The 23369-nt window shown below is 44.3% G+C and overlaps 1 protein-coding gene across 2 annotated transcripts; it reads left to right on the top strand.

Annotated features, from left to right (window-relative positions):
- The first annotated feature begins 320 nt into the window (after nt 1-320).
- On the top strand, nt 321-16079 carry kdr (kinase insert domain receptor (a type III receptor tyrosine kinase)). 2 transcript variants are annotated; one of them, XM_070961021.1, is made up of 30 exons: nt 321-693; nt 1531-1624; nt 1722-1924; nt 2079-2200; nt 2761-2929; nt 3174-3313; nt 3609-3792; nt 4459-4579; nt 4875-5041; nt 5127-5283; nt 6128-6248; nt 6356-6467; nt 7099-7443; nt 7736-7882; nt 7973-8104; nt 9844-9950; nt 10354-10489; nt 11108-11212; nt 11317-11430; nt 11715-11803; nt 12044-12206; nt 12316-12407; nt 12519-12641; nt 12728-12839; nt 12933-13032; nt 13110-13215; nt 14340-14485; nt 14578-14662; nt 15091-15176; nt 15288-16079. In XM_070961021.1, exons 1-30 carry the CDS (start codon nt 627-629, stop codon nt 15502-15504), a joined length of 4062 nt encoding a protein of 1353 aa, XP_070817122.1. In that variant the 5' UTR covers nt 321-626; the 3' UTR covers nt 15505-16079. The 2 variants fall into 2 exon arrangements, with proteins under 2 accessions (XP_070817122.1, XP_070817123.1); XM_070961022.1 differs by having other exon boundaries at nt 527-693; nt 2764-2929.
- The last annotated feature ends 7290 nt before the right edge of the window (nt 16080-23369 follow it).

Genomic DNA, 23369 nt, shown 5'->3' with positions numbered 1-23369 from the left:
TTCACTTTTGGTATTTAAGGTATCCTGTAATGTGATGCTTTTGTACTTTTACTGTAGTAAAACTGTGAAATAGAGTATTTATATACTGTGCTATTGCTACTTTTTACTTAAATGAAAAATCTGCTTAAACTACTCATAATTGTTTTTTAGGCATTTATAGGTGTAATAATAACCACGTAGTCAAAGGTGGTGTCAGGTTTAATGTGTAAACAAGCATCTTCAAAACTCTATGCCTCTATTGAACCTTCAAACCAAAGAAGTCTGATCAAAGTTCAGCGTCTGTCCGTCCTACGACCAGTCCGTCTCATGTGGTAGTCTTTAGTTCCAGCAGCAGCAGCAGCAGAGAGACGCTCCTCCCCTGCAGGCTGCTCGGCTGAAGCGCGTCTCTCCATCCTCAGCTTCAGCTCAATGGGGACACACACAGCCGCACTTTACACTGCTGATCTCCGTCCACTGCTGCTGCTTCTCAGGACGTTCGCTGACTTCCCTCTGGAGTGGAATGTAAAGCATCAGAAGACAATGGATTAGCACTGGGCCAGTAGGATTACTGTTACTGTGCTGGACTTTTCTTCTTCTTTTTGCTTATTTTTGAGGTTCATGAGGACTCTGTCCATGTCTTCTGTCGGATGATGGCTCCGGCAGTTTCCCTCATTCCGCTGTTTGGGATTATTCTGGAAATCACTTGTGTGGCTGGTAAGATAATTCCTGAAAAAGTCATCTTCTTGCTTAACTTGTGACTTCAGTTAAATAACAAACTAAGGAGGAGGATTGTGTGATAATTGCTACCAGATTGTTTTTTTTAATTTCTCTGTCAATCTGATATATGAGGGCAGACCTGCTGAACTCACTGAGTACTTCTGTGGTTTTTGGATAAATTTGTTTATGATAAAGTTTTGTGATGTGTGTCAGCAAATTTGTGCTCTCATGCAAACTCAAAGAGATGTGCTGAGAAAGGAGGGAAATATGTTCCGATTTGACAATGAAGAATACGTTTCAACCAGCCTGAATCCCAGTTTTAATTAAGAGCAAGCACTGTCATGTCAACGCACGGGTCAGATCTGTACAATGGCTACTCGGCCAGCCTGAGGTGGTTTTTTCCACACAGTTCAGTTTGTGCTTTAGGGCCTCACAGGGAGGTGGTGGACTGCGTGTATCCTCAGAAACAGGAACCCCACCTAGGCCACACTGTGCTGGACTATTGAGCCTGACCCGGCCCATCTTCCCCTTCTTCCTGTTTTGACACAGCTCCGCCATTTGCTGCAGCAGTGGAAAAAAAATGGCCCCTGAGTAGCCAGAGAGCCAGTTAGAAAACAGTTTTTTTTTCTGTATTGTACTTTCAGTTTCTACCTTGTGCATTTGACCTGGTTTAATTTCCACTGAAACAGTTTAAGTACCACCCTGTGTGTGCTTTTGGAAACAACGGTGAAGTGACCTCTGACTCCTCCTTGGAGCTGCTATTTCTTAGTGATGTCATCGCTGCTGATTGTGTTTGCTGTTAATCTGACCGACGTGTGTTGTTTATTCCTGCAGCCATTGAACTGCGCTTTATGCCTGACCCACCAACGCTGAACATCTATGGCGTCCACAGGATGAACAAATCTGACAACCTGGAGCTAACATGCAGGTATGTAAAAACATACCTGCCTGAATTCAATCCATCAGTTTACCCCTGCAAACAACAATGTTCAAATGCAACCTTTATAACTGTGTGGATCCGGCAGGGGTCGGCAGCACCTGAGGTGGACGACCCCTCCTACGAGCACCCGCTTCTCCACCAGTGACTGCAGTGGATCAGGATTCTTCTGCACAACGCTGCAGATAACCAACGCTACTGTCAATGAGACTGGACAGTACCAGTGCTCCTACAAAGACCTGAAAGTCGAAGACGGCAAGACGGCAGCAGCGGCTTATGTGTTTGTCCACGGTACATCTCACCCTGACCTTATTTTTCTCTGTTTTATTGTCACATACAGAAGACCTTCATGCCAAACCTGCTTCAGGAAATTGATTGATTTGTTGAAATTTTTAATCAGCTTTCTAAATGTGATCTGATGTCGGCGTATTTGATCTGGTGTTAGATTACAAGGTGCCATTTGTGCCGTCTGAGAAAGAATACGAGGTGGTGTTCATCCGTGAAGGAGAGCGGGTGGTGATACCATGCCGAGGCTCGGTGGAGAACCTCAACGTCACGCTCCACACTGTAAGGACGAGTTGTTTCTGTCCTCTGCAACTCATTTGTTTCTGTTGTTGTTAACTTCCAGAGGAAGAAGGACAAAATACCACATCTAATTTTAAAAGGTCACGATGTGTTTTCATTTCCATAAAGTTTTAAAGAAGAACGGTCAGAATCAAAGCGAAAGACATTCAGATTTTTGTCCCTCCTGCAGGTCAAGCTGCATAAACATGACATCTTACATTTTGTCAGACTTTGGGAAGCTTCTCCAGAGCCACAGATCACACAGACGTACAGCTGTTTTCAACTTTTACTCCTTCTGATGACTAAACTCCTCATCAGAGGAAATTACACACATTTCTGTGTAATGTGGTTTCAAGCTGCAGAGAAATGCATTCTCAGCAGCTCCTCTCACTGACAGGTCCCTATCAGTTTACCCAGCTCTTAATGTGGTGTTTTAAAAAGTAATGCTATTGTATTTACGCAGTCAGATAAGGGTGCTCATGAGTGCAACGTCCTGGTGTTGATGTTCTTTTTTTCTTTTTCAAATTCTGTGTTCAAAATCAATAAATTTCTCTGTTTGTCAGAAGTATCCAAATAAGGAGCTTCACCCCGATGGGAAGGACTCTCTGTGGGACGCCAGGACGGGTTTCACCATTCCCAGTTACCTGATCAGCTATGCCGGGGTCGTGTCCTGCCAGACTCGCGTCGGAAATGAGACATTTAAGTCCCCGCTCTACATTGTTGCTGTTGTGGGTAAGATAAAAGATTCACACTACACATTAAAAGCTGTATGAGTCAAACTTGTAGAAGCGTAGTAGACAAACTGTGTCTAAATGCAGGATTTTGCATGTGTGCGTGTGAGAAAGACAAAGAGAGACTGATAGTGAGTGAAAGTGGGGGACAGCAGGGACAGTAGGTGCAGATAGAGAGAGTCTGCAGACTCGGGAGAACAATGGGCCGTCAACTGACTCCCGGGTCTTCCCTCCCTTTTCCGCAGGATACAAGATCCATGAGCTCAGCCTGACCCCCACGCAAGTGAGGCTGTCTGTGGGGGAGCGGCTGATGCTCAGCTGCACCGCCACCACCGAGCTCAACGTGGGCATCGAATTCAACTGGACGCACTCTGGTCAGGCCCTGGTCAGTGCCGAGGCTTTCCCGCTCTTCCTCTGTGATGGTTAACAAGCGTGCATACTTTCAATGAACTCGTGGCAGCCTTCAATCAGCCCGTCTCACACTGAGATATCAAACATGCTGCATCTCACTTCCTGTTCGTCCTCGCTCCTGTTCCTCACTTCCTGCTTTCAGGAATCCTTTGGTTTATCTCTGCACTAGGTCAAAGTGCAAAGGTGACCTGATGTGTTTTTGTTGCTGAAAGAAAAAACCACTGTGTTTTAAACTGTCTGTTTTTGCGCTTTCTGACGTCCTGTGTCAGACCTCCGTGAATGGTTCGAGGCCGACCCACGCAACACCCCACAAGAGGAAGCTGTGGAACACTCTGGAACTGTCCAACACGCTCATCGTGGAGAACGTGACGGTCGATCACACCGGAGAATACACCTGCACTGCATCCAGCGGGCTGATGGAGAAAAGTGCCTCCGCATATCTTAAAGTGTATGGTAGGTACACTGAAAACATGGCATGTTTCTAAAACCATGTTGGTTAAAAACTGGAAACATTCAGGATGTCTTGTGTTCTCTCAGCTCATTTTATTTTCAACTCCTTTTTGCTCAATTTTGGTCTTGGCACAGTTTAATCATCTACCTGTTTTCCTGCTTTCCACACACAATGCTTATATGATAATGAGGTGGGCGTGTCCAATGCATGTCCCGAGCAGTGATTGGTCCAGTGTTCAGTCAGCAGCAAGCTAGCATGGTAGCTAGCTACGTAGCTGAAAAGAGCAGGTGGACGCAGAGAAAGATAAATTGATGGCTAAAATATATTTTACTTTTACCGACTGAGTGGAGGTAAAAGAAAATATAGATTTTGTGTTACACTCCATTTAATTATAGAATGAAAAACATTAGTTATCAAAGTGTTCAGTCTTTTGTGACTTGTCTGCAGACATTTTACAAACTTTTTGTCTGTTTCGGGGCTCTGTAGCACCCACTGAATCATTAAAGTTCAAGCTGTATGTGTTTGCTCATGTGAGGTTTGACAGCCATATTCACAATGATTGAAGTTGATCAGCCGGATATCAACACTCCTCTCAGCACTTTGGCAATAAAGCTTTCATTTTCAGTTTTATCTTGAATTTATAATGTTTTTTTTCCTTGTGTTTCCAGAAAAGCCTTTCATCGATATGAAAGAGCCGTGGACGAAGGTTTGGGAGGTAAACGTGGGAGGTCAGTCTCCCACACTGATCCCTGTCAAGTACTCAGCCTACCCGGAGCCCAACTTTAAGTGGTATGTTCACAGCAGAAGATAACGTGCAGCCGTTTGCCTATCAGCTAAATGCATTGTAAGATAAGATAAGATAAGATAAGATAAGATAAGATAAGATAAGATAAGATAAGATAAGATACAACTTTATTGATCCCGCACTGGGGAAATTACGTACAGTATGTAGCTTTGGCTAAAGAGGCTAAAAAGTTAAAGTCCATGTACTGAAGACAGAATTAACTCTCCTTTGACCTTTTAACACACAGTTACTTACTGTTACAGATTACTTTTGTAACTTTTCTCTCCGCTGTCTGCCCAGGCTGAAAAATGGCCTGACACTGAAGGACGATTACAGGATTAAACAGAAAAGCGATGCCCTCATCATCCGTGGAGTCACGGAAATGGATGCAGGGAATTACACAATTGTCCTGAGCAATAAGATCACCAGAGAGGAACAGAGACGCTCCTTCCAGCTGCTGGTCAATGGCATGTATTCTCCGTTCTTCCTCTTCTGTGCTTGTCTTGTTGCTCAAGAGACCGCATTGATGAATCTCGATGTCTTCTTCTGCAGTGCCTCCTCATATTATTGAGAAGGAGGTGGCGGTGGACACTGACGTGTACCCGTACGGCAGCAGCCCCACCCTGAGGTGCACCGCTCGCGGATTCCCCACCCCTGCACAAATCGAGTGGCAGTGGATGTCCAAAGAGGACTGTCCAGAGGCCTTCCAGTACGTCCCCTTTCTTCAGCATGTTTGAGAGAAGGAGAGCGAACTTCCTCTTGTGTCTGCACACGGTGTTCTCAGTCACTCATTGTCAACAGGTTGTTGACTCAGGAGAGAAATAGCTGCTTTCGTGATGTTGACAAAAACAAGAGAAGAGACAATGAGAAAGCACTCTGACCTGATGCAGATGAGAGGATGTGATTCACAGTGTCCATTTTTAGACGAATGGCAATTATTCTCTGGGAATGTGTTTACTAATTTTTGTACAATCAAAGATTTTTACTGCAAGCTGTGTGCCTCTCTGGATCAGCTGTTACTGACACGAACGGGCACGTCAGCCTCAGGTATGCAGTGCTTCTGCAAGTGTTGATAGAAAGGAGGAGGCGTGTGTGCAGACCATCAGCAGGTTCCTTATCTTCTGCCTGCACATCACAGCTCTTCCTCAGGCCTGAACTATGTTTCCTGTTGTTCCCGTCGTGCTCTCTGTCAGACAGAGCGCTTTTTCCTGCTGAAGCTGCGCCTCCTCTCGTGCGCTTTCTTTCCCTCGTTATCACGCGATTTTATTTGAGAAAAAAAAACTCAACAAAGATTTCCTGTGTTTCTTAATTTGGACTGATGGTTTTTAAAAAAAGAGAATTGCATAACACAGCAAAAACAGAAAAAGAAAAAGGAACATATGAAAAACAAATCATGACCGTAATAGTTCTCCATTTCTAAGTGTCAACATGTGTTTGGCTGGTGAATGAGTGAATGAGCAGCTTCTGCCATACCGGCATGAGTGAACGGTGCTTCAGCGTCTCTGCGAGGAAAGTCTTAAAAAAGCATATTTCTATCTCTTTTTGCCCAACAGGTCTGGGCTGGTTAAGTCTGAAGCACATCTGGCGAAGTGTTCAGGCTGGAGAGACATCAGTAACAGCACTGGTTACCACCCTGTAGAACGAATCATGACTGACACCGATCACGCCCAAACGGTAAATATTCCTCTTTATTACATCCCATTATCCCTGCAGTCCACCACCACGAGGATCAAACAGTGGATGCTGCATTTTGACTGTGTTTAATGTGCAATCATTAACAGAAAATCATGAGCTCTTTGAAGATTCAGAAAGCTGAGACCCATGCGCTCTACAGATGCATGGCTGCCAACAAAGTGGGAGAGGACTCGCGCATCATCTTCTTCCACGTGACGCGTAAGTCTTCATTCCTGTCTCATGCACACTCTTTCTGTGATCCTGATAACATCTCAGCACTGTCGAGCGTACGTTTTGCAAAATTACTGAGCACAAGCATGCAGACCGGTAGACGGAATGAGGGTATTTATTTAACAAGTCTTTTTAACTAAAGGCCAACTCTTGGTGAGCCGAACAGGAAAACGCATCTGGGGTTAGAGGCAGAGCGGGACAATGGACGTGCCTGGCAGCCACTGAAAGAAAGAAAGCACGAAGGGAAGTCCAAAAGCCAAAAAGCAAAACAAGATCCAACATAAGCGGAGTGCTGGAGAATTAGGCTAGATTCAACTGTTAATGATACTCCAATAGAAAACATGCTTGAAGCAGGAGGAATCAGGACAAACTGGCAACCAGAGAGCAAGAAAGCCAGACTTTTATACTGCTGGCCTGATGAGCCTGATGTGCAGCAGGTGTGCAGGTGATTAGGTAAGAGACAGCAGAGAGTGGAGGAGACCACGCCCAGACCGAGACAGACAAGGGAACAGACAGATAACAGGAAGGAAAAGAAAAGGAAAGCACTGGGGACAGACAGGTGTGCAGATCCTAACAAGTTCCTCTACGTCTTGTCCATGTGTCCAACTGTGTCTTGTAGGTGGCCTTGAGGTGAGCGTGTCTCCATCCAATGAGCCCTTAGAGGAGGACCATGTGGTTCTGCGCTGTAAGGCAGACAGGCTGATCTACGGCAACCTCGCCTGGTTCCGTGTGGCCAACATCTCGGAGTCGGAGCAGACGGTGTCGGTGCAGCCCTGTCGCTCCCTGACGCTGCAGCGGAGGCCCCTGTCGCACGGGGTGCGGTCCAGCCTGCAGGGCACCAACGTGACCCTGGAGCTGCCGCTGCCCAACGCGTCCCGCCAGGATGAGGGTCTGTATGCCTGTCAGGTGGAAAACATCAAGACGCAGGAGAGAACCTGCCTGCTACGCCGCCTTTCTCTCAAAAGTGAGAAACACGTACAGTTCCCTTACTTTGCTGTTCATGAGCATTCACAGTGGAAAAGCATAATTTCAACATCAGTGGGATAAATCTCACAGGTTTGTGCAGTGCATGGTTTAAGAAGCACGTCATTGTTTAGACCAGGCAGAATGCATTAATATTAGGAAAATGAAGAATTTTCAAAAACACAATAATATGAGGATTATATTACTCTGCAAGTATTAAGAGTGAGGAATTTGACTGAGATTTTGTCTTTTTTAGTGTTTTTGAAATGAGCATCATTTGATTCTGATTTTAGGTCTCGAGGCTGCAAGGATACTCAATAACTTAACGGATCAAAAAGCTAACGTGAGCGCAACGATCACGCTGCACTGCGATGCCGCTGGGATGCCAAAACCAACGGTGGTGTGGACCAAAAACAACCACACTGTGGTGGAGGGCTCAGGTGAGGCGCGCGCGGCTTCTCAGTGAAAACTGATAAATGGCAATTAAATGTTAAATGCAATTAAAAACCCTCAACGTGGTTCGTTTACAGGTGTGCTTCTGAGCCAGCACAACCATATTCTGACAATTCAGCGTGTGAAGAAGGAGGACAGCGGCCGCTACACCTGCACCGCCTGTAACAGCCGCGGCTGCGACACGTCACAGGCCTTTCTGACGACTGAAGGTCAGTAACTGCTAAACTGAAAGAGTGCGATGTCGTGTTTTCTGTTCTGGCCCCTGGGCACAGAAATATAAAAGGCCCCCCACCCCTTCTGCATCGGAGCAAGACCCCCAGACTTTAAGTTGTAGCTTTTTTGTGTCTCATTGTACTTGTTCTGTCTCTTTGTAGACATTTTGTGTCTCTTTGTAGTTGTTTGTGTTTCGTTTTGTGTCCCCTTGTAGTTGTTTTGCACGTCTTTGTGATTGTTTTGTCTCTCTTTTTTGTCTTTTTGCTTCTCATGGCTCTTGTTCTATGTTTTTTGTACATGTTTCTACATCTTTTGTCCCCTTGCAGTCATTTTATTTTGTGTCCTTTGAAGTGACATTGCCTCTTTGCAGTCATTTCGTGTCTCTTTGTTGTAGTTTTGCATCTCTCTAATCATTTACTGGATTAGTGTGGATTTGAAAAAAGGATCTGGCACAGGGGCCTGCTCTCCCCGTGGGTCTCCACCCCTGTTCAGTCATCAATCCATGGCTGATAGTAAAGAATATATTATTCATAGTTCAGAGTTTAGCCTTGACCTCTTGGCAGGACCCACGATTCTCACAAAGCCCCTGTAGTTATATCTGTCCTCAAGGTTTCACCAATTCACATCACACATACGACATTTTGATATCAAAGACGTAGAGTAAGAATAACTTTGCTCCCTCATGACAGGAAGTTGGCCCAGTTAGCACACATCCTCCTGGGAGTTTCTAAATCCAAAACAATGAGGAGACTGCAGGACAAAGGGAGAGGCCAGCCCTGCCCCAGCTCCAGCCTCTGCTCCGCCGTTCACCCTTTTCTGTCCTGATCACAGAGACACACTGACAAACAAACAAATGCGCTAACTAGAACCAGGGTCTACGTGACCTGGTCCTCGCCAGCAGAATGCAGACCCAGTTACGGTGGGTCTCAGCCGAGGCGCCAGCCCTGCTAACGAGGGAGGGTAGAGGAGAGAACCGCTAACAAGAAAATCTCTGTGTATGAGTGAGTTTTCAGAGCAACACTGAGGGAGAAGACTTTCTGAAAGTTACTGCGGTGTCTGAATGCTATATTATATACTATAACCTGATGAGATGAGATGCCAAATCACTTACATCATGCCTGAGTCACATGGCTGCCATGTTTCTTCAAAATTAGAGCTATTTTGTGATACATTTCATAAGGAAAGATTGATGAGAAAAAGTTAAAATACGCCCTAAAATGATCCAGAAATTTCGACTCCACTCCCTTCGTTGAAAAGAAAACATGCACAGCCCTCCCTTTTCTGATCCCCTATTCATTTTCGCACAGCCCCTCAGCTGAATTGTAGCGGAGAGAGACGGTCCATTACAGCTTGTAGTTACACACACTATGGCTCTGATAGGCCTTTTCCAAGTTGTCTTTGGCACTAGTTGTTCGTGCGGAGTCTTGACCATTTGTTATGACTAGATAAAATATCAGTTTGCTTACAGCCCAGATTCCAGCAGTCTCCTTCCTCCAACCCAAACACAGACACACATATACACATGTGGACATGCCAAAGACAATAACAAACCTGTCTGAACTTCATGCAATGCTGCCAAGGCAGGCCACCAAAATTATAAACAACATTCCTAAGACTGTCCCACGTTTCGGGCTCCAGATTTGTCAAATTGCTTGCATGATCTGTTATTCGATACATCTTATTATAAGGTTGTTTGTGAATACTCCTGCGACTCATGTTGTTGTGTTTATTCTAGGCGCAGAGGAAAAGACTAATGTGGAACTGATTGTTCCTATTGGGTCAGTGGTCATCGCCATGTTTTTCTGGTTGCTGATCGTCTTTGTCATCCGCGGAAGAAAGCGAGTAAGAACTTCCTCATCCTCATCCTCTCTATGCCACACTTTTCCTTCCTCGGATTTTCCCTCCAGTTACACACAGGGGAGCCGACAATGAATTAAAAAAAAGAAAGAAACAGGTTTAAAGCTAAAACACACACATGCACAAGCACACACACTGCGGGGGTGTATGACTGATTAGAAGTGACTGGTCTGGCTCTTGGTGGCCGCTGTCCTTTGTATCCAGGAACAACAAGGCCACTCTCTGCTCCCATAAGTCACGTAGACCGGTGGCACAGACCGGGCCCCTTTCAGTGGAGGGGCACCAGAGTCACTGCAAACCTACTGCGCAGTTTAACTGTAGTAAAAGAGAAGAACTGAGACAAACAGTGATCAGTGATTCACACATATTCTCTTTTACACTGTTTCAGCCAAATGGTGGGGATCTGAAGACGGGCTACCTGTCCATGATCCTGGACTCAGAGGACATGCCCATGGACGAGCAGTGTGAAAGGCTCACGTATGATGCTAACAAATGGGAGTTCCCTCGGGACAGACTGAAGCTAGGTGAGACACGGCTATGATTCAATCCAGAGTCCTTGAGCAAAGAACTGAATCCCTGCTAAGGGTCCCAGATCAGCAGGGTCCCAGCATGTTAGCATTGTCATTATGAGCATCTTAGTATACTGGTGTTAGCATTGAGCGCAATCACCACTGTCCCTAAAAGTACGGCCTAGCTCTGAGCTCTCGGTCTTGCTGTGTTGAAAAGTGTAATTCTTCTGTAGCTGAACACAGTGGTGTTTTGAGCTAAATGCTAATGTCAGCTAACGTGTTTACAATGATGATTCTAATATGCTAATGTTTATCAGGTGTAATGCTGACCATGTTCACTGTCTAGTGTGTTAAAATGCTAATATTTGCTAATGCTAATTAGCAGTAAACACAAAGCACAGCTGAAGGTCATGGTGGCAGCGGGAAAATTGGGCAATCCATCCAATAGCTGTTGACCACCAAAACCATAAGTGTTAGCCTCGTAGTGGCACCGAAGTCAGTGGGATTCCTCCTCTGTTGATCATGAATGAACAGTTCTTTAGATATTTCAGTCAGGACACAAGTGTTGGACAGACTGCCACTGCCATCAAGCACATGCAAGTGTGCCTTCATGACAGACGTTGTGCTTTAAAGGTGACCCACTGGGACGAGGAGCGTTTGGTCAGGTGGTCGAAGCAGCCGCCTTTGGCATCGAGAAAGCAACCACATGCACCACCGTGGCAGTCAAGATGCTGAAGGGTTCGTATTTTGTCCTTTTTTTTCTCCACCCACGCACATGCACACAGGCGGGACACATAACCTTCAAACACACACACAGTTAAACTGATCTCTCTGTGCTACAGAGGGAGCGACATCCAGCGAGTACCGCGCCTTGATGTCAGAGCTGAAAATCCTCATTCACATCGGTCATCATCTGAATGTCGTCAACCTGCTGGGAGCCTGCACGAAGCCTGGAGGCGAGCTGTCATTTACTTTGTCCCCTTTTGTTTTCCTGAGTAATTTTCCTCTTTATGAGAGCTGGTGATGGAACTTAACGAGCATTCTTTGACCTAATTACACTTCAAACATTAAATTATCTGTGTTTTGTTTGAGGTGGCTGGTATTTCTTTTCCTTTCTCTCTAATATGCCTCGCACCTCTCATTAAATCGGCCTCTAGATGTCCTCTGTGGTCCTGTAATGTAAAGTTATGAGCACTTTGATCCCTCTCACTTTGATCCTCTTTGCTCCTCTGCTCTGCAGGCCCACTCATGGTGATTGTGGAATACTGTAAACATGGAAACCTCTCCAGCTACCTGAAGAGCAAGCGCGGAGAGTACAGTCCATACAAGGTAAATGATGTGTGACCCTCATGCAGCCAACAAACTGCAGCCGACCCTCTGATGTGGTTTGACCGCTGCACACAGTCATGTCATTGACCGCAGGTCATTACACAGTAATGCACTCCAGTTGCGTCGCACAGATTTCAGCTAACATGGCCGATGTTATGGCCCATACAAACAAAACCTGCAACCTGAGTGAAATGTCGTAATTACTCCAACTTCCTTCCTTCGCTGATGCCTGGTCAACAGAGGAAGCGGGTGGATAGCCAGAGGTGGGCGTCTGCAGAGGAGGATGTAACCGAAGGAGATCTGGGTTTGGGGAAGATCGCCCAACTGGACATCTGCACAGGAACGGCTGTCTGCTCCAGCGCTGGAGACAAGGCTTCAGGCAGCAGCATGGACTCCCAGGAAGGTGATGAAGACCACTCACAATACAGTTTTCACTCATACACCAGTTCTCTGCTTCCTCTAATGTTCAGAGCTCACATTTGTGATTGTAAAAACGCTTCATGTGACCACAGAGAGCTCAGACGATGACCATCTGACCATGGAGGACCTGATAAGCTACAGCTTCCAGGTGGCCAAAGGCATGGAGTTTCTGTCCTCCCGCAAGGTGAAACTACAGTTATTTAAAAATCTGTGTGGCTGCATGTAGACATCCAACAATGGAGGTAACAATTACTCTTTGTGCGTGAATGCGCATCTATTTCTGTTTGCTCCGCAGTGTATCCACAGAGATCTGGCAGCCAGAAACATCCTGCTTTCAGAGAACAATGTGGTGAAGATCTGCGACTTTGGCCTCGCTAGAGACGTCTACAAAGACCCCGACTATGTCCGCAAGGGAGATGTGAGTCCGTCAAACTGACGCTTAGATGATCAACCGCACGCTTGAAAGGTCTGTAAGGCAATGAAATTTACACCGTCTTGCTACAGGCACGCCTCCCTCTGAAGTGGATGGCTCCTGAGACCATCTTCGATCGGGTGTACACCACACAAAGCGATGTTTGGTCGTTTGGGGTCCTTCTCTGGGAGATCTTTTCTCTGGGTGAGCCTGCTAACCACTTGTGCACATAACGCCAGACAAATAATCACCACTGCATGCCTCCAATATCACTTCCTTCTTTCATATCTCCTGCAGGGGCTTCTCCCTATCCGGGTGTTTGCATTGACGAGTCTTTCTGCAGGAGGCTTAAGGAGGGCACCAGGATGAGACCCCCAGAATACGCCACCACTGAGATGTAAGGGGGAAATTCAAGCTTATCACAGAATTGTAAATAGCTCCAGTGTCTTACTGTGAATTTATGTTTGTTCATAGATACCAGACCATGTTGGACTGCTGGCTGGATCGTCCCACAGACAGGCCAACATTTGCAGAGCTGGTTGAACATCTGGGCAACCTGCTGCAGGCCAGCGCTCAACAGGTCTGTTTGGATCAACACGAATGTCTTCTGCATCCATGAATAACTTCAGAGATTAGTTCTTTTAATCTCAGCTCTTTAACAACAGAAAACAACATTCGACAGGGAAATCAATCACACAGGAGGCAGATAAACTAGTTCCCTGCCAGTATCTCTCAATCTCTGCCCTCATTTTGCTTTTGTTATGGCTGTCAGTGTTATCTGCATACCCAAATCACACACAGCTGATTGCGACAAGTTCACACCCATTCGCTGAGCATTGCCAAGTCATGCCGGGAAATTTAGGAAGTAATTACCTGAAGATGAAGTCAAAAAAATGGATGACGCAAGCAAATTACATCAGGAAAAAGCTGATTGCAGCGCAGGACAAGTGATGACTGGAATACATTTAATACCATAGTAAATATTAAAGTGACCGGTACTTTCCAAGTCCATTTTATCAGGTAGTTTGGTTTTTAGATTTCCTCTACTTCATACTTCTACTCCACTACAATTACTTTTAGTTATCATTATTAGTTACTTTCCAGATTCAGATCAATAATACAAAATATAATCAACAGATAAATTATATGATTATATCAATAAAATTAAACTACCCAGCAGTATATATATATACTCTCTCTCTCTCTCTCTCTCTCTCTCTCTCTCTCTCTCTCTCTCTCTCTATATATGTATATATATATATATATATGTATGTATGTATATATATGTAGATATGTATATATGTGTGTGTGTGTGTGTGTATATATATATATGTATATATGTGTGTGTGTGTGTGTGTGTGTGTGTGTGTGTGTGTGTGTGTGTGTGTGTATGTATATATATATATATGTATATGTATATATATATATGTGTGTGTGTGTGTGTGTATATATATATATATATATATATCTGGAACTTTAAGTATATTTTGATGGTAATACTTTTGTACCTTTAGTGAAGTAAAATTTTGAATGTAGGCCATGTTTACTATTATCATTATTAAATAATTATTACTTTACTTTCACTAATTGATCATTTTAAAAAAAAGCTCTTTAATGTAAGTTCATATCTCTGCTCAGTTGTGTTGAATTAATTGATGCAGCGTGGATTTGACCTGATATCATTCAAGTTCTCTTTGTCTCCAGGATGGGAAGGACTACATCCCCCTGACAGCAGGCAGCGAGGCAGAAGGATCTCCAGTGACCCCTGACCCCAGGAACCCCTACAGCAGACCCCAAAGCGGGGAAATCCTAGAAGCTCAGCTCCACTATGACAAACCGCCGTCTCTTGGGTCAGCGTGACGATCTCACTCTGCGCTGTCACTTTTAAAAGCTGAAATCCTCAGAGGTGAATGTGGTTCAATCCCTTGTCTCCTCTGTGCAGAGCGTCCCAGCAGAGCGAGAGGTGCAGTCGGCCCCTCAGCGTGAAGACGTTCGAGGACATCCCTGTGGCGCACAGCAGCGTCATGGTGAGCGTCTGCACAGTCACAAAACACATGTTCCCAGATGTGAGGATGAACAACACTGGCTGAAACGGATTAATCGATCACAGAAACCAATCACCAAATATTTTGAGAATCAGTTTATCAATGAAACACTAATTCCAGTTTTGCAATACAGCTGAAACAGTTCATCGGCAGAAAATGTGAGAATTGATTAATAGTTCCAGTCACATTTCAAGCAACAATTCTGACTTTTCTTTGGGTTTTGGACAGTCTGACAAACAAAAGTTCTAGCTTGAGGAAGTTGTGAGGGACACAAAATGATAAATCGGTTAATATAAGAACACGTCATACTGGCCCTATTCTCCACAGACTAAAGAAAATGAATCAGTCCCAGTGTTTCTCTCTGTGGCACCAACCATCAGTGTTCACTTCAGTTTTTGCCACTTCTACAGGAGGGTCACACAGACAGCGGTATGGGCTTCTCACCAGAGGAAGTGAAGGGTTTGAATCGACAGCTGTCGACTACGCCCAACTTCAGGTGACGACTGCGCGTCAGCATATAACCCACATTCCATTTTGCTCTCTATTACGCACATAACAACTCCATTTCTTGACTTGTTTTAATTCTAATTCTGTTTTCTCTCTGCAGCCAGCTGCTGCGCTGCAAGAGTAAAGAGTCTCTGGCCTCGGAGTCGTCCAATCAGACGAGCGGATACCAGTCAGGGTACCACTCTGACGACACGGACACCCCCATCTACGCTAACGAGGAGGTGATCATGAAGCACAACATGCTGAAGAAGCCTCCGCTGCCCAAGACCCCTGACAAATTCAACGTGGAGATCCGCTATAGCACGCCACCCGTCTGACCCCACATGTTTAACCCCGAGTCTTTTCACTGTCCGGCATTTGTTCACCTCCCACAGGTTTCACACTTTTAGGAACAATGACAGCACTTGCAGTAGAGCAGCTCGGGTCACCGCTGAGATATTTTCACAAGGGAGACCTTAATAAGTCATCTAGGAAAAATGAAGGTTGTATGATAAGTTTGTCAGCGCAGCTCTCTTTGGACAACCGGAGGAATGCTATCATGTTTACACAGCGAGCGAAAGGTCTGGGGAGCCGAGACGCGAGGACACGCCCACTTCCTGTGGCACAATCCACCCACTTCCTCTATTGCAGGAAATGGATTCTGGAATTTTTAGATAATTGAACCAGCAAATGTTTTCTCTCTTTTTCTTTTCATTCCCTCTCTTTTTTGAATTTTGTTGGCACACTAAATGTCCGCTAAGGAGGCAGTTCTCACAGATGAATCAGAGCGACGTTTCTGCAGTCACACTTGTACAGTTACTTTATGCATATAACTTACAGTATTTTATTGAAAGTGTATTACTAAACCTGCAATAAATGTAACTAGTTTTATAAAATAAAATACTCACAGATTAAGGTTTGTGTTGCTTTTTCACTTTCATCTTGTGCCTGACGTGGAAAGTGTCCTGCGTTTGTCAGCCTAAACATGATAATCCATGAGCGTGTTTGTCGGTTTCTTTGTATCGTACAGCTCTCATTTCCTTTCTCTGGGTCTTATGCAAAGAAAACAATACTTTCTCAGCCTTGGTCACTCTGTGCGTGTGTGTCTGTGTGTCCTATAGGAACAATGTCCTTCCAACCTTGGGTATTTTCTTTGCTGTATTCAGCTGCTTACAATAGCCCTGCCAAGGCCAGCGTGAGCCACTATGACAACAAACAAAGTGAACGGCACATTTTAAAAACCTGCTTTGAGAGTTTAGGAGAAAAACAAAAAAACTTTTCTTTCCCACGTTTCCATGTGTCATAATCATACATGATAGTCACACTTCCAGTGGAGAGATGCTGTGTAACCTCAGTCTTCTACAGCTTGATTGTGAATGTTAAATAAAACAGTAAAATTGATCTTTTCTATGTTAATGTTGATGCCTTTTGGTTGTGGATTATGTCACATTGTTCTAACCTGGCGTACTCCTGTGTCTGCATGCCTTCAACTTAAAGCTGCTGTTCTGAGTGGATGCATGACAACACATCCTATTGTGTCTGCAATTAAGGGCAACAAACCCAGCTAATTATAGCGTGGTGGAGGAAACGACTCACAGCCTCTGAGGAGTTGTTTCCACACTTCCACACGTAATACTGGGGGGTAAATTTAGCAAAGCCTCCCCATTACCACTGGGGGAGTTCAGGAAGACAGCTTTATGTGTGTGTAGGTGCGTTCAAGACGTGGACGGACGATTTTTAAACGTTTCCAAAGCATTGTTTTACTGAAGCTTGCAGCCTCAGTAAAACCAAAATGGCTCACATAAGAAAGTGTGTTTGAGAAACCCTCACTCACATAAAATAGATAGAGATGCTCTGTGAAGCTTTCAAATCAACAGATGAATATTACAGAGCATTAAAACCACCCTCTCTAATTGAAAAATGTCATTATTGATTTTGTTTAGGGATAACTGAGCAACAGTGCCCTCTCCTGTACCAAATGTGTAATTACATGCCAGTCCCCCCCCCACACACACCTGTTTACCCTCAATTCACCTTGTGACAATTGATCAGTGGATATCTACCATGTGTGAAGCTGCCACATAACATTTAAAGCATCATGTAAGACCAGAGCTTCTTGTCACTGACTTCTGCTAATGTGTTGAGAAAGCAAGACATAGGTTTGGATTTGTGTCTGGCACAAAGGGTTGACAGATCCCCTCCTGCAGGAACTCAGTCTAATTTCCTCAGGAATGGACGGACAGGCTGAAGGCAGAGCTCTGAACTGACAGGAAATACTCTGGCACTCACAAAGTGTCTCAGTATACTAATACAAGCACGGCCAAACAGGCTGCCAGTGCACCAAATGGAGCCAGGCAAGACAGATAGATAAGCACAACGACAGACAGACAGACAGACAGACAGACAGACAGACAGACAGACAGACAGACAGACAGGCAGGCAGGCAGGCAGGCAGGCAGGCAGGCACGCAGGCAGGCAGGCAGGCAGGCAGGCAGGCAGGCAGGCAGGCAGGCAGGCAGAGCCTCCCCAGCCAAGTACCTGGTAGCTGGTGCATGATACAAACAGCTGCTGTGGACTAAGCAGTGATTTTAAACGGCAACTGAGGACAATTTGAAGCAATATTAGGGACATCCTACAGGTTACATGATGACATTGTGGATTAGCTCCATAACTAATACGATTAATTATATATGTTATAAATTATATTATGTCATATTGAGTCTGTTGCAGTGCCTGGACATGACATCATGAGTGCAGGAAAACATTAGCAAGCGAGCAAAGAAGTTAGCTAGAAGTAATGGACTGAAATAGCATATAAGCTAATATGTAAATGGATGAAAGAGTTAAATTGTGGATCAATACCTAAAAACAGCTAAGAGTCAAGTTTCTTCCACTACAAGTGTGAATGCAAAGCGGCCTCAGTGACAGCTCAACCGTCAGAAATGAAAATATCCCCTTTCATTTGATTAATAATGTGAAATATTATGCAGTTTGATATCGATTCACATGATCACAAGACCAAAAAATAGACTTCATAACCGACTCAAAGTTCTCTGGAGGAGCCCACCTCCACCCTAAATATCCCCACATGATCTGCGACAGGGATGAGACTGAAAGATCATTTGACTTCTCTCTCATTTCAAGCTTCGACTCCGACCACTAAGGGGTAGTAACGCTCTAACATCAGTTCCCCAAACTGTGCCGAAGTCTGACATCTCAAAGCAGCAGAGCAGCCAGCAGGACCTCTTACCAATTGTTGGCACACTCAAACTTTTACTCCTATGGTATGTGACATTTGGTATGTGAGCAGAAATGAGACTGGGTAATAGTGCGTGCTGTCATGTGCAGACAAAATCCACCTTGCTCTTTCCACTCAGCTGTCTGATCACATCAGAAGAGATAAGCTGAAATCCAAGACACATTCATGACATACAAACATCAGTATGGGGCTGCCAGCCTGGTTTGTTAAGCTGTCAGATTTAAATCACGTAGAGATAACAAACTGTGATTTCCTCCATCAGCTCGCAAATAACTACCAAAGCTGGCTTTAAAAAGCTGAGAAAAATAACAACTACCAATCAACACAGGGGCTTAGCTGCATCCCTAATAACCCCCCACCCACACAGGCACAAACTTATCGATTTAATTGATATGCTTGTTTCTCTGGCAGGCCCGTTGCAGCCTTATCTCATATTCTTGTCATATGCCCTAAGCTTTTGAAGGCTGCTTATGCCAAGCTGTCACTCACTTCCTGGCAGTTAAGATTGACTTCTGTGATACACAACAGCAATTCGGCGGCAAATCAGCTCCTGTGGCATTTGGGGAAGGAAGCGTTAGCTTCAGAGCCGACGTGCTCCTGAATACAGTCGAAGCAGTGGAGCAGAAATGGAAGCTGACGTGATTTTATGCCATTACAACATGTTAATTAAAGCATACACTGAAGCACAATGAACAGGCAATGATAATGATATGGTAAGGGAGGAGTAAATTGGATGATTTCCTGCAGTTACTCTCGGCCTGAGGCTGACTGTACATTTCATTTTGCATCACTGCAGAGAGTGTCTGGAAGGGACTGAGGTCTGGCAGGAGGAGATGATTTGGAGCCTCTGGGCACCACTGCCTATGTATCAGCCCATCAGTCAGTGCATGCAACCTGGCAGTGAAGTTGTTTAAATGCAGTTGTTCATACATGCTCTAATGCATCTTCAGTTATACTCATGGTTTGTGGATTTGACTGGCTCAGTGTATAAATAATAGAGAAAACAAGCCACATTGGGTCATTGAGTTCATTCAGTATTGTATTTTATTCGAACGTAGATGTCAATAGTTTGCAGGATCATTCTTAAAGCTTCGAAAATATGCACATCAAAGTGCATATGTGCTTCTGGCTTGGTAGTCATTCTTTCATGATCTCAAACATACGTGTAGCCCTGCAGTCCCGTCAGGTGAACTCAAGCACCCCTTCACTGAAACAGCCTTTTATTTCAGCTTTATCCATTACTTTAACAAACTATTCCTACTGTTTACACATCCACTTTAAACGGTTTGTCCACTCCTCCAACGCTTAAAGCCATTTCAGCTCATCTGTTCGCTTCCTTGCTTTTTTGAGCATGTGGCGTTCAGGTGTTTTAGTGGACCAACCAACAAGAATGCCTACTTCACAGTTCTGGCTTAAGGCTGATTGCCTCTGAGTGTGTTCATGGGTTGTGACAGCACATTGGCCTGGACTCCACCTTATCAGATCCAAAAAGCTAAAAAAATCTCTTCACTTTAAGTACCTGGTGCTTTGTCTCACGCTTCTTTTAAACTGCTGTATTTTACGCTTTCTCTGTCTACCTTTATTTTATTATTTTCCGTCTCATGTTGTGCATTGTCTTTATCTTTATTTTCATCCTTGTTATCGAGTGGGTTTTAGCCTCCATCTTATTTTACATATTTGTTCTTTTATCCCTGTTTTCATGTCCATTCTGTCTTTTCTATGTGAAGCGCTCACCTGATGAATGTGATTTGTTTGACACTTTGACCTGCAATTTCTGCATGACAGGTAAAATGAATTAAGTCAGTCATTGTTATTATCAGATCTCAGGTTCTCCCACAGGGCGAATTGCTCACCTTAATTAATGACCATTATATTCTCCAGCAGATCCAACGTCGTCTCCATCTGATGCTTAGAAAGATCAGATAGAAGCTCTGAGATGTTATGGAACAACGTGTCTTCAAACGACACAGAGACGTCTCTGTAGTCATTATATCATTAGTGACATCTGATTAACAGATCAGTGATCCATCTTGGAGCCTGTGGCAGGATGTGTGCAACACCCCCCATCCATCAATCAGCGTCGTGTGTGTATATCAGGTGGATGACAGATACGACTGGCGTCTGTCATCCACCTCAGGGTGAGAGGAGGAGTGAACACCTCAAGGCCTTTTCTCACCAAAGATTCTTCAGGTGACAGATTAACTCCAGGTGTAAAAACACACACACACAATTGTTAGTAACACACCTGAGTTATGATTTAAATCACATCTCACAGAGACCCAAACATTAATCAGCAGAAATACAAACAGTTTGAAATGTCGCGATGTGCTTCAGAAAGCAGAGCTGTGTAAACTCTGAACAATGCACATTGTGATTAAAATCCATGAGGTTCATTGCTTTCTCGTATCCATTTATTAAATCGCCTTTGAGTATTAGTTTGTTATTTGCAGGAAGCACAACCCGACAATATATATAGGAATATATCAAGATGCTCTACATTTTTTGAAAAGGAGAAGAGGAAGTGGTTCTAGGGTTGCTGATGTGGATGAAGGCAGTGAGCAGAAACCAGGCTTTATGTGGGCCATGGTGGAATTTGTATTGTATCACATGAACAGCATAGACTGCAACACGAAAAGCGAAGTAATGAATCACATTACAGAGATAAAGGAAAGATGTATTACTCATAAATTTACTCAACAGTTTATAAAAAGTTCATCCAAAATGAGATTAAAATGCGAAAACGTTCACAGCTGTGTCTCTGTGAATGTGGATCAACCGCGAGCAAACTGTCAGGAGATTACTTTAACAAGTTTATTTAATATGACAGCACCTCATATTTCCCATGGTGCCTTTTATCTGCATCACTTTGTTTGCAAAGGCTAGTTGAGTTAGCGCGCTGTATGAGGACATGATTGAAATGGCCTGGCTCCAGCCAAACACTGGTGTGACGCAGCTATGTGCAGCTGGTACTGGGGCATGAACTGAATGATTCCTATGCAACTTCAGTGTGTATTCCCAACAACTGATTGCACAATTATCCATTATGTATTGAGTGAGACAGGATGTGCTGCCTCACTGTTATTGTGCCTCATAGTCCTACAAGGGCCTGAAAGCTGCAGAGGCAGATAAGAGCACCGGCTGGGCTGTCCATTCACAAATTTTCTCATGAGGTCACTCAGCTGTTGGATATTAAAAGCCTGAGGTAGTGCTGGTGGGGGGGAAAGTAAGTATTAACCCTCAGGATGTTTTTCTCTCTGTCATGATAACACTGCTGCTTCCTTCCTTTGAAAAAAGGCATACGTCCAAGTACAGTGACTACACTACATATCAAGGAAAGAAGTATCTGTGTCACCGGCACATGTGCACGTGTCGTCGGTGAATAATTCATTCACAAGTGTTGTTGTGCCGGTTGAGCACAGCTGTACAGGAAGGAGACCCTCTCAGGTTATCACTGCTCTCACCGGACACTCGCGTCATTCCCCAGCTACACTGCAGATGTGTGTTTTCTCTGCCCGCGGAGGGAAAACATGGCAGCAGTGACAGGCACACCACACAGAGGGAAAGGTCCTGTGAGCCTCTGCAAAGTTCCTCAAAATAGGCTGGAACTGACATCAAGAGAAAGCCAATAAATCCAAAGAACTGATTTATGAACTGAAATTGTTGCATGTCAATCCAATGACACGCTGATGTTGACATCTCTTCAACATAAAAATGTGTCTTTGGGCCAATACTTTGCAAGTTTTGTGCTTTTAATACACTTTTTACTGCCTGTGCATTAACATGCCATTAGTTCTGAAAAATAGCATCACAATTGCATATAATTTACAACATCTCATAAGCGAACCTTCAGGGATGTCAGCTTAACTTCAGAGCATTAAGAGTTTGGAAAACTGTGCTCTTGCATGTGCAACTGTCACTTGTGTGGCAATTCGAGTGGACATTTTGAACGATTCTGCCAGAGGAAGTGAATCAAGAGGAACTCAAACTGTTTGAGGAAGATGAGTCTTAATATGTTATTTGGAAGCTTTTAGAAAGCAGCTCTTTGATGTGAATTACCTGAAGGCAGCTCCAAATGGGTTTAATAGCCTGTTAGTGGAGTGATCACTTGTTATTCAGCTGTTATTCTTTCCAGGTGTTGAGAGGGAAACAAACAGTCAAATGAGCCGGTACTCCAGGCTCAAAGTTGTTTTTCAGGTGAACACATAGTGTGAGCTGCTCTTGTAATAGCTAACGTAAGGAGAGGCTATTCACCTTTACATACACCTTTATACGCACCTTTGCGTAACTGTGTTAATGTGTGGCTTCTCTACAGACTCCTGCAGACTCTGACTCTTGCTTGTCACCTCCATCGCTCTGTCTGCCAGGTGTGGTTTGCTTCTTCAGGCCAGGTGCCAGTTTGAAGAATCAGCCGGTTCCCCCTGCATTACACATCCGTTTGAACCTGTCTGGAAAACGTAGTTTAGCGTTCTCACATAGCCTCCCCTTCTTTGACTTCCACCTGAGCTGATGTCCAATGAGACAGTACGTGTGTCATCTAGTCCAGTGTTTCCCAACCACCATAAGAAATCATCAGGTGTGCCGTGGAAGATTATCCAGTTTCACCTGATTGGTGCTCTAAGCTTTAGAGCAAACCTTCCTGTGCGTCTTTCTTCAATTCCTGCAAGAATATCAGCTTTGTGTTCAACTAAACAGTCCCAGATTTCACACTGAGTCAGTAAATTGAGACTAGATTTTCATTATATTTCATTGAATAATAGTGCTGTCAAAAATATAACGCAAATAAATTTTAACTGTTATTTTTTTAGCGCGAGATTAACGCTCTTTGTGACCTAGTGAACTTGTAGTTTTTTATAGGTGTGGCCACTGCTAGTAACGTTAGAAAAACTACAGGATCAGATTGTAAACTGGAAACAAAACAATAGGCACGCCCCAAGGACGTGTTTG

This window comes from Chaetodon trifascialis, chromosome 4, assembly GCF_039877785.1.
Source record: "Chaetodon trifascialis isolate fChaTrf1 chromosome 4, fChaTrf1.hap1, whole genome shotgun sequence".
Lineage (NCBI taxonomy): Eukaryota > Metazoa > Chordata > Actinopteri > Chaetodontiformes > Chaetodontidae > Chaetodon > Chaetodon trifascialis.
This window is presented reverse-complemented; position numbering and strand designations above follow the sequence as displayed.

Excerpts from the sequence above, each read along its gene's own strand:
- kdr (XM_070961021.1), top strand. The coding sequence starts at position 627 with ATGATGGCTCCGGCAGTTTCCCTCATTCCGCTGTTTGGGATTATTCTG. Across the intron at positions 2,930-3,173 it reads CTACATTGTTGCTGTTGTGG|GATACAAGATCCATGAGCTC; the intron begins GTAAGATAAAAG and ends CCTTTTCCGCAG. Across the intron at positions 11,804-12,043 it reads GAGAGTACAGTCCATACAAG|AGGAAGCGGGTGGATAGCCA; the intron begins GTAAATGATGTG and ends CCTGGTCAACAG.